Source organism: Salmo salar, chromosome ssa20 (assembly GCF_905237065.1).
Source record: "Salmo salar chromosome ssa20, Ssal_v3.1, whole genome shotgun sequence".
Taxonomy (NCBI): domain Eukaryota; kingdom Metazoa; phylum Chordata; class Actinopteri; order Salmoniformes; family Salmonidae; genus Salmo; species Salmo salar.
The window spans coordinates 79,885,713-79,897,725 of NC_059461.1; the positions used below are offsets into that span (position 1 = coordinate 79,885,713).

The 12,013-nt window shown below is 40.4% G+C and overlaps 1 protein-coding gene across 1 annotated transcript; it reads right to left on the bottom strand.

The window, feature by feature from the left end:
* Nucleotides 1–2,169: 2,169 nt before the first annotated feature.
* LOC106581390 (olfactory receptor 4D11-like) lies at nucleotides 2,170–3,138 on the bottom strand. Its single transcript, XM_014163424.1, has one exon. It carries the CDS (start codon nucleotides 3,112–3,114, stop codon nucleotides 2,170–2,172), a length of 945 nt encoding a protein of 314 aa, XP_014018899.1. The 5' UTR covers nucleotides 3,115–3,138.
* Nucleotides 3,139–12,013: the final 8,875 nt, after the last annotated feature.

Here is a 12,013-nt window from a genome sequence, read left to right on the forward strand (position 1 = left end):
ACATGTCAAACGTTGTATAGCATAAATCATTAGGGCCTTTTTTAACCAGAACATGAATAATATTCAAGGTGGACGAATGCATTCTCTTTTATAACGTATTGGAACGAGGGTACCCAACATGAACTCGCGGGCTAGGTGTCTAATGGGCCATCATCGTTCCATGGCTCTTGTTCGGTCAGATCTCCCTCCAGAAGACTCAAAACACTTTCTAAAGGCTGGTGACATCTAGTGGAAGCAATAGGAAGTGCCAAAATATTCCTCAGCCCCTGTGTTTTTCAATGGCATAGGTTTAAAGGTAATACAACACATCAGGTATCCACTTCCTGTCAGAAAATGTCTCAGGGTTTTGCCTGCCAAATGAGTTCTGTTATACTCACAGACACCATTCAAACAGTTTTAGAAACTTTAGAGTGTTTTCTATCCATATATAATAAGTATATGCATATTCTAGTTACTGGGTAGGATTAGTAACCAGATTAAATCGGGTACATTTTTTTTATCCAGCCGTGCAAATACTGCCCCCTAGCCCTAACAGGTTTTAAGACGTCTTTATCGTGACCACATCAAGGCGGGATTTTTTTCTTTACTTTGCATGTCATATGGGGGTTATAATCATGGCCATGGAGTTGTTTGCAGGTCAGAAAGAACAGTCCTGGTTTATTTATAAATGTATGTCTCAAAAGATATCATGCTGACACTATATGCATCAATACATTCTAAAATAAATAATTAGACTAACTAATGCTGTCAGATCTAAAAGCAGCCCCATGTCATTAAAGTGTCCTGAGATTTCAATTACACATGAGAAAATGGAATATTAACTGACTAATGAGTCATTGAATCACTCCAGGGACTAGGCCTAGACAGGGAGGATTTACATATTAGCCAGTCATTCTGGATGACTTAGATGTATTGTGATGTATAAAACAAAATCAAACTGGTCATTTATTGTAAGAAAAACAACACCATTCTATGATATTGCAAAAAACATTCTCAAGGAAAATCTAAGACATCACACAATCTATTTGTATTGCCTACGTTGAATAAACTAAAGCCTATGTGCTGTTTATTTACTCTTTATAAGGAATACTAGAAAATAAGTGTGCACTGTTCCATCATTCAGTTGTGCTCGTTAGTCTGAAATGAAACCACAGATACCGCAGGAGTGTTGGTTAGCACTGTAGCACTGCTCAGGTGTTCCACAGCTAATTAAGCTAGGTTAATGATGTGTTGACGATTTTGCGTGTTATCTGAAGAGACAGATGTCGTAATACAATGCATCAGAGTTAGGCCACCTGATAGAAGGCTGACGCAAACAAGAAAGCAAATGAAGGAGCTGATACTGTTCCAGTCAAGAGGATACATGTTCCTAGTTTTCATGTGGAGTTAAAATGCAGTGTTATTCTCCCACTACTGATAATGTTGGTGAAATAGTGACTTTGGGTCATAGGTCTCCTTTTGGTTGTGTTCTTATTGTTTTTAAAGCACAGGGTTGTCATAGGCATCGTGAAGATTGGACCAAGGCGCAGCGAGTAAAGTGCTCATCTTCTTAATTTATTAGAAATAACACTTAAACAAAAGAAAGAAACAATGAAACAGTCCCATAAGGTGCACAGACTATACAGGAAATAACCACCCACAAAACACAAGTGAAACAAACCTCAACTAAATATGGCCTCCAATTAGAGGCAACGACAACCAGCTGTCTCTAATTGAAGGTCCTACCAAAAACCCAACATAGAAATAGAAAACATAGAACCTAAACCAAAAACACCGAAACACAAAACAAACACCCCCTGCCACGCCCTGACCAAAACTTCAATGACAAATAACCCCTTTTACTGGTCAGGACGTGACAAGGGTCCATATTGTTCTAGTGCACAGATTTGTAGGAATACTTTATGTATTGTTTCTCTAACACATCCTATCTATATATAATATCTATATTTTTTTACATTTTAATATATTAACAGGGGATTTGACACCTGATTTGTATTGATTTATACCTGATGTCTGCTATTTGCCAATAGAGAACATAATCAAGGTGAAATTAAAACATAGGCCAGCATGCTTCTATAGAGCACGGTAACAGACATGTTTTTACACATTCACTCATACAGTAGGCTACACAACAAGGAGATGACTTCATTAAACCGTTTTTTAAAAATTTTATTCAGTGGGCGCAACTTTGTTAAACATCTTCAACATTTTGTTTTTGATCTCTTTGGTTCTAAAACAGTATACAAAGGGATTTACAAGAGAGGGCCCGAGAATAGCCCCAATCATCAAGCCATGACGCTCTTCTAAGGTCAGCACCACACCTAGCCTGGTCAAGACTATACGTACAAATAAAGGAACGTAATAACACACTACCACTATCAAGTGACTGAAGCAAGTACTGTACATCTTCCTCTTGTCGTTCTTGGAGGACATTTTAGCCATAGTAAATATGATCCATATGTAGGACAGGCAAATAAAACAGAACGTGCCAAACAGGAGAAAGAAGGTGATAATGGTTATCATATTAAAATAGTAGCTAGGATTGACACAAGTGGCTCTCACTAACGCAGCATAATCACAGAAGGTGTATTTGAGGGTTGAGTGGCAGTAAGGGAGAGGCAACACAGTGGCAGGCATAACAGCCACAAAAGCACAGGCAACCACCCACAGAGCACCGGTCAGAACCAGAGTACGGACATTGGTGAGGATACTTTGATACCTCAGTGGACTAGAGATTGCAATCAAACGATCAAAAGCCATGACAGAGATAGCAAACATCTCCATTACGCCCCCCAGGTGGAAAACAAACATCTGAATGAAGCACGACACATAAGCTATGGTTTTATCACCAGCTACCAGCACACCAATCATAGTTGGACTGGCACTGGAGCTGTACAGCATATCAACTACAGCAAGGTTGCAAATCAGAAGATACATTGGCTTGTGCAAACGCTTATCATGAAGGATAAAACATATGTTTGCCACATTAGCAAGCATGACTAGGAGATAGGTACACAGAATTACAATCCCTACTGTCAGAGGTCTGTCAATTGTGTCAAAACCACCGATGACAAATTGATGTATTATTTTGCCAGAGACATTTCCCAAGGACATATTCCACTGTCCCTCGAAGGTCCAAACAGCTACAAGGGAAAAAATAGGTGTCATTCAACCAGACTTATGAACATGCACTTCTTACACCATTATGACTGTTGCTTTACTGAATAACTGTTCTAAATCAATCTTACAACATTTAAGCACCAAAAGCTATAAGCACATTCTCAATTCTCATTCTCTTACGTTTCTTAATTTTCAAATCAGAAAAAGTGGTCATGAATTAAATATACTCAAAACAATGAGAAAACAATGCACAGCAAACAAACAATAATGGTACGATTGATTATATTGAATCGTGATAATCTCTTCAAACAGAATCATGATTTTTACATAAAGTATCATCATCCTGTTCTAATATACTACTCATTGAATGTTTTCATATCAACAATCCTGACGCTATCAGGATACTGCATGATTAGCCACACAGTGAGATTACACATGATACCACACAGTGAGATGATATAGTTCTACATCTGAACCTCTAAGACACCTACATCCTTCCTTTGGATGAGCTCACCTGGAGATCCAATGGCTATCCTCTCTATGATGGCATGGGATATTTATACATGGTTGGTTCACCTGAGAACCTCCTGGGTAGAGACCCAACAACCAACCATATCCTTGATATCAAACTGGGATTATAATATATCCACATAATAATCATTTCCCTTGAGTCCAAAGCAGGAACATGGATGGATATGTCCCTAATGAATAAGGAAAATACTAGGCTTTCAGTGGTTGCTAAATGAAACTATTCTGAATGATTGGAATATGATATCACTAAAGGTTTTACACATGCTAGTTGGACTGGCCTAAACTGCCTAAATGACTACCGACCCGTAGCACACACGTCTGTAGCAATAAAGTGCTTTGAAAGGCTGGTCATGGCTCACATCAACACCATTATCCCAGAAACCCTAGACCCACTCCAACTTGCATACCGCCTCAACAGATCCACAGATGATGCAATCTCTATTGCACTCCATACTGCCCTTTCCCACCTGGACAAAAGGAACACCTATGTGAGAATGTTATTCATTGACTACAGCTCAGCATTCAACACCATAGTGCCCTCAAAGCTCATCAATAAGTTAAGGACCCTGGGACTAAACACCTCCCGCTGCAACTGGATCCGGGACTTCCTGACTAGCGCCCCCCAGGTGGTAAGAGTAGGTAACAACACATCCTCAACACGGGGGCCACTCAGGGCTGCGTGCTCAGTCCCCTCCTGTACTCCCTGTTCACTCATGACTGCACGGCCAGGCACAACTCCAACACCATCAATAAGTTTGCCGATGACACAACAGTGGTAGGCCTGATCACTGACAATGACGAGACAGCCTAAAGAGAGGAGGTCAAAGACCTGACTGTGTGGTGCAAGGACAACAACCTCTCCCTCAATGTGATCAAGACAAAAGAGATGATTGTGGACTACAGTGAAAGGAGGAATGAGCACATCCCCATTCTCATCGACAGGTCTGTAGTGGAGCAGGTTGAGAGCTTCAAGTTCCTTGGTGTCCACGTCACCAACAAACGAACATGGTCCAAGCACACCAAGACAGTCGTGAAGAGGGCACGACAAAACCTATTCCCCCTCAGGAGACTGAAAAGATTTGGCATGGGTCCTCAGATTCTCAATAGGTTCTACAGCTGCACCATCGAGAACATCCTGACGGGTTGCATCACTGCCTGGTATGGCAACTGCTTGGCCTCCGACCGAAAAGCACTACAGAGGGTAGTGCGTACGGCCCAGTATGCCGCTGGGGCCAAGCTTCCTGCCATCCAGGACCTCTATGCCAGGCGGTGTCAGAGGAAGTCCCTAAAAATTGTCAAAGACTCCAGCCACCCTTGTCAGAGACTGTTCTCTCTACTACCGCACAGCAAGCGGTACTGGAGCACCAAGTCTAGGTCCAAGAGGCTTCTAAACAGCTTCTACCGCCAAGCCATATCCATAAGACTCCTGAACATCTAATCAAATGACTAACCAGAGTATTTGCACCCTGTGACCTTCAGAGAATGCTTCGTACATCCAAATTTCATTCGGAACCGGACTACCAAGATGGCCGGCCCAATTTTCTGATTAGGTGAAATGAGCTCACGCAAACTCATATTCAAAGTCAAATGCAACATCAGCAAAGAGACCTGCTCAGACTGTCAGTTAGACAGCCAAGATCATGGAGCGTTAAAAACGGACTACTTTAACTACTTGCAGATATGGAACAAACAGACAATCATAATGTCAGTCAAAAATATCAAATTCACAGATTTCAAAACCAACTTTATTAGAGGTTTTAAAAATAGGTTATATTTGACTCCAAATACAATAGCTTACAGTAAGGCATTGTTGGCAGAATATATGGATGCAGTTCAATGCATGATTAATATAATTCACCAATACATTTCTTGGTAGTCCAAAGAATATTGCAATCAGGTTGTAAATCACAGCTGGCCTGGTACATTGTTTGCTGCCACCACCCATTCGGGATGCACCGTTTCAGTTTCAATTACTTCATTTTTTAAACAAAAACAAACCACTGTAACTAAGGCTGGGAATGTCAATACAATCAAACTATTCATAGGTTGCAGCTCTGTCACTCAGTCGCGTCATGCCATTGTTATGAATGTTCTCAAGCCGCCCTCTATTGGTGGCGCCATAGCAGTGCCCTAAAGCGATGATAAACCCAGTCATTCTGGATGGAGGCTAACTACTGTTTAGTCTAAATTACACTATTGTGCCTCAACATACGATGACATTGCTGAAGTAGTCAAATATTTAGTAGGAAACAACTTTGCCAGCATTATCATGTAGTCAAATTTGCTAGCTAATGTTATCATTAGCTAGCAAAGTTTGTAAAAAATAGCTAGCAATTCTAACGTTAGCTAGCTAAAATACAGTGGCTGCATCTATACCTCATCTAGAGGGCGTGCAAGATAGCGGTCAGTGCAGATACATTTTTGGGGGAATTATTGGAATTATTGGATTGGATTTCCTTACTCAAATATGACCATTTGGTAATTTCAAAGGTCATAAAACCTTGTATGAATATGGTTTAGTTTGTTTACCAAAGTAGATGATTACTTTCTGCAAGTTATTCACCTCTAAAACTAATTTTGCGACAACACTAGACAGCCAGATCAGCTAGCTAGCTCAAAAACTAGCTTGTCTACATGGAAACTTCCACAACCAAAAGAAAAGAAATGGAGAAATCGTCAGATGGACAATTAACAGCAACAGATGGTATGGTTTTGGGTACTCCTCTTCAGAACTGTAGGGGGAAATACTACTATGGGTGATGAAAATGTGGTGAGCACGGACTACAATACTCACAACTTGCGCCCCTCCAGTCGCCAGCACTCCAGTCAAGCCCTAGGGAAAAAAGATGAGACGCCAAGAGGGTATGTCACTTCTTGAGATGCAAAACAATATTGTAATGCTTTTGACAACAAAGATAGATGAAAGGGCAAATGGCTTGGAGGACATGGTTAGGGAGAATACGATGAAAATTGAGGCCATGGAAAAATCTGTTAACTTTATCTTTTGAGAAGTGAAAACTCTCAAAAGTGACATGAAGAAAGTGGAAGATATCGGCCAGAGAAATGAACAGAAGGTGGCTGCACTTGAGCAAAAGGTGAATGAGGTGGAGAGATACCAGGAGGCTCCATAGATTTCGAGAGCAGGCCGGTGAGGACATCAAATGCAGAGTTGTTGACATCTGTGGAGCTGTCATTTCCAAATCAAAAGCCAAACTTCAGGAAAATGTGGACATCGTTCATCGTTAGATATCATCCTGACCAACTTGCCCTGTAAATACACCTCTGCTGTCTTCAACCAGAATCTCAGCAATCACTGCCTCATTGCCTGTGTGCGTAATGGGTCTGCGGTCAAACAACCACCCCTCATTACTGTCAAATGCTCCCTTAAAAACACTTCAGCGAGCAGGTCTTTCTAATCGACCTGGCCCGGGTATCCTGGAAGGATATTGACATCATCCCGTCAGTAGAGGATGCCTGTTTGCTCTTTAAAAGTGCTTTCCTCGCCATCTTAAATAAGCATACCCCTTTCAAAAAATTTATGACTAAGAATAGATATAGCCCTTGGTTCACCCCAGACTTGACTGGCCTTGACCAGCACAAAAACATCCTGTGACATTTTGCGTGAGAATCGAATAGCCCCCGCAATATGCACATTTTCAGGGAAGTCAGGAACCAATATACTAAGTCAGTTAGGTAAGGCTAGCTTTTTCAAACAGACTTTTGCTAACTTTTTCAAATATAAATTTACATCCTGTAGCACCAATTCCAAAAAGATTTGGGACACTGTAAAGTCCATGGAGACAAGAGCACCTCCTCCCAGCTGCCCACTGCACGGAGGCTAGGAAACACTGTCACCACCGATAAATGTACGATAATCAATAATTTGAAGAAGCTTTTTTCTGGCTACCCCTACCCTGGCCAACAGCTCAGCACCCCCTGCAGCAACTTTCCAGAGCCCCCCCGCTTCTCCTTCACCCAAATCCAGACAGCTGATTATCTGAAAGAGCTGCAAAATCTGGATCCCTACAAATCAGCTGGGCTAGACAATCTGGACCCTCTCTTTCTAAAATTATACATCAAAATTGTTGCAACCTCTATTACTAGCCTGTTCAACCTCTCTTTCGTACCGTCTGAGATCCCCAAGGATTAGAAAGCTGCCGGGGTCATCCCTCTTTTCAAAGGGGGAGACACTCTAGACCTAAACTGTTATAGACCTTAAAATCTTTGAAAGCCAAGTTAACAAACAGATCACCGACCATTTCGAATCCCACCGTACCTTCTCCACTATGCAATCTGGATTCAGAGCTGGTCATGGGTGCACCTCAGCCACGCTCAAGGTCCTAAACGATATCATAACTGCCATCAATAAAAGACAGTACTCTGCAGCTGTCTTCAGGCTTTCGACTCTGTCAATCATCGCATTCTTATCGGCAGACTCAATAGCCTTGGCTTCTCAAATGACTGCCTCGCCTGGTTCACCAACTACTAGTCTATCACAGTACCATCTGTTTCGTCACCAAAGCCCCATATACTACCCACCACTGCGACCTGTATGCTCTCGTTAGCTGGCCCTCGCTTCATACTCGTCGCCAAACCCACTGGCTCCAGGTCATCTATAAGTCTTTGCTAGGTAAAGCCCTGCCTTATCTCAGCTCACTGGTCACCATAGCAACACCCACCCGTAGCACTCGCTCCAGCAGGTATATTTCACTGGTCATCCCCAAAGCCAACACCTCCTTTGGCTGCCTTTCCTTCCAGTTCTCTGCTGCCAATGACTGGAATGAACTGCAAAAATCACTGAAGCTAGAGACTTATATCTCCCTCACAAACTTTAAGCATAAGCTGTCAGAGCAGCTTACCGATCACTGTACCTATACACAGCCCATCTGTAAATAGCCCACCCAACTACCTCATCCCCATATTGTTATTTTTTTGTTGTTGCTCTATCTCTACTTGCACATCATCATCTGCACATCTATCATTCCAGTGTTAATGCTAAATTGTAATTATTTTGCCTCTATGGCCTATTTATTGCCTTACCTCCCTACTCTTCTACATTTGCACACACTGTACATCGATTTTTCTATTGTGTTATTTATGTGTAACTGTGTTGTTGTTTTTGTCGCACTGCTTTGCTTTATCTTGGCCAGGTTGCAGTTGTAAATGAGAACTTGTTCTCAACTGGCCTACTTGGTTAAATAAAGGTGAAATAAAAAAAATATGTTTGGGATGACTCAAGGATCAAGACAAGAGACCGAGGACAACCATCATCCAGTACACCAACAGATCTACTCAGGATCTTCTCTGGGGTCTTGTGAGTTCCTCATGAAGCAAAAATTGAGGTTCACTGAGGATCTGAGCTCAGCGGACAAAGTGACACGAGATAAACTGTGGCCGATGGTGGCTGCAGCTCGAAAGGCAGGGAAAATTGCATTTTGTTGTCGATGCAAGAGTGATCATCGATGGGAAAGAAATGCAGCCAAATCAGAACATTTGAGAGAGAGCCAGAGTCTAACTTGGACAGAATTGGTCGGCCTGAAAACAGTCTAATTGCCAGGTGAAAAGCAGCCTTTTACTGTAAAAAATTACACAAACACTGGAGTGAGAAAAGGCTGACCTGAGAACTGGTAAACTAAACACTAACTATGGGTGAATAACTGCTTATGACTCCCCCTTGTGGGAGTAAGAATACTTTGGTAACTTTAGGACCAGTATTTCTTTGTTTTTTGTTGGAGGGGTTAATAATGGGATGGAAATCCTTTTGAGTTACATATCCTTAGGGAAAGCTTATATTAGCATAACAAGGTTGGTTGAAGTCGATGTCTTTATCTCTTTGTTCAATTCATGTCAGGGGTATTTGTAATTTAATTTATTTGTAATTTACTCAAACATAAAGCTATTTTCCTGTATTGCAAACGGTTTAATGCAGACTTTTACTTTCTACAAAAGACTCATGCTTGTTCTTCCGATCTAGCTTTTTGGGGTAATGATATCTAACATATGGCAACAACCACTCTGCAGGTGTAGCAGTTTTAAGAGGTACATTTAAAGGGAAGGTCATCAGTAGTAAGACTCACCACTCTGCAGGTGTAGCAGTTTTAAGAGGTACATTTAAAGGGAAGGGCATCAGGAGTAAGATTCACCACTCTGGACGTTGGTTCATTTTAACACTGAATTTCAACAGTGAAATGTTTTTATTAGGGAATATTTATGCATCCAACAACAAACAAAATGACAGGATATTATTTCAAAAATTTGAAGAAGAGATTAATAGAGTATCAAAATGTTAATTCTGTATCTAATGTGATGATTGACAGATATCCCCCTCCTAACAGATCCAGCATTGCTAATCCTGAGTTTAATAATCTATGACTTCGTCTTGGATTAGTCGATATTTGGAGATCTAAATATCCTGATAAAAAGGACTTCACTTGGAGTAACAAGGACATGTCCAGACAGTCAAGAATTGATGGGTGATTTCTAATTGGTTGATTTCTAATTTATTAGATAATACTGTTGTCAAGGTATCCATTGAACAATGAATTCTTACTGATCATAAAGTTATGTACATATCTATACATATTAATCGATCAGAAGTTAATAAACCGAAACTCAATAGGCGACTGTTGGAAAATGATAATTGCAAGATGGATGCCAAGGATATTATACAAGACAATTGGAGGAAATCCCAACTATTTAAGTCTGCCACACCTGCTCCCGCTCTCCCTCCCTGCGCGCGAAGGCACCAGGCTCCCCAACATTACGCACTCCTGCCATCATTGCATCAGGGTATTATTGGACTCACTTGGACTCAATCACCTGTTTATTACCTCCCCTATATTTGTTAGTTCCCCATCTCTGTTCCCCGCTGCTGCATTAATGTCCGTATGTCGTTGTTACCCATGTGCTGATGCTGTTCCTGTCTTGTTACCTGTCTGTTCCGCATTAAATGTTCAACACCCCGTACCTGCTTCTCATCTCCAGCGTCGGTCCTTATAAAGTCTTTTGGGAAATATTGGCAATGTATGAAAAAGGACAAACAGCCATGTTGAGAGGTAAAGAAACTGCTGAAGATAAACTTGTTAAGGAAATACATTCCTTCTTGATGAAGAAGGAAATGGTCAGTTATCTTCTTTATAACTAGAAATGTACCGAATGTATGAAGAGAGAGCAAAAGGGGCATTTGTAAGATCAAGAAGGATATGGTTGGAGGAAGGTGAAAAAAACACAAAATAATTTATCAATTTAGAGAGAAATTCTGAATTTACATCTATTCATACGCTTAATATAGATGGCAAATAAAATGAGAACCCCAAAGATATTTTAAAATATGTTTCAGAATTCTATAGTAACCTTAATACCAGTGATGCCTGTCCTACTAGTGACATATCTGCCATTCTAGACTCTGTCAGACTATGCAAAATCCATAGATGAAGACTTCCAAAAGTCATGTGATGAATGTATTTCTATTAATGAAATAAAAAAATGTATCAGCAAGTTAAAAGAGAACAAATCTCCACGCAATGATGGCCTTATTAGTGAATTCTATAAATCTTTTCAGGAGGATATTGTTGATTTTATATTCAATGTTTTTAAGGAGGCAATTGATTTAGGTGTCCTGCCTGTTTCTATGTCACAAGGCCTCATTTCTGTAATCCCCAAACCAAACAAAGATCCTGTGATGTTAGAAAATTGGAGACCAATCACATTAATTGATAATGATGGAAAGCTACTTGCATCCATCTTTTCAGAAAGACTTAAAAAAGGTCTTGACAAAATCATTGATGATACCCAGTCTGGTTTTATGAAGGGCAGACATACAGTATATGTAATAATATTCGACTAGTATTGGACTTGATAGACTACAATGAGAACATTATGGAAGATAGCTTTATTTTATTGGTAGACTTTTACACGACTTTTGATACAGTTGAACATTATTTTATTTTTGAGACTCATACATTTTTTGGTTTTGGTCAATATTTTCAAAGTGTAATTAAGACACTTTACAATAATAGTAACAGCTCTGTTAAATTATCCCATCGTACTTGACAGAGATTTGACATCAGATGTGAAATTAAACAAGGATTCCTAATTTCTCCTTTGTTTTTGTTATTGGTCACACAAGTTATGGCACTTCATATCAATAAGGATAGCTTTAGGGGTATTCAGATACAAGATAAAGAGATAAAATGTTCACAATTGTCTGACGACACCACAATTTTTTGAAAGAGCTTAATGAAATCAGAAAAGCTATTCTGGGTATTAATGCCTTCTCACATGTATGTCACGTCCTGGCCAGTATAAGGATTAATTGTTATTGTAGTTTGGTCAGGACGTGGCAGAGGGTATTTGGTTTATG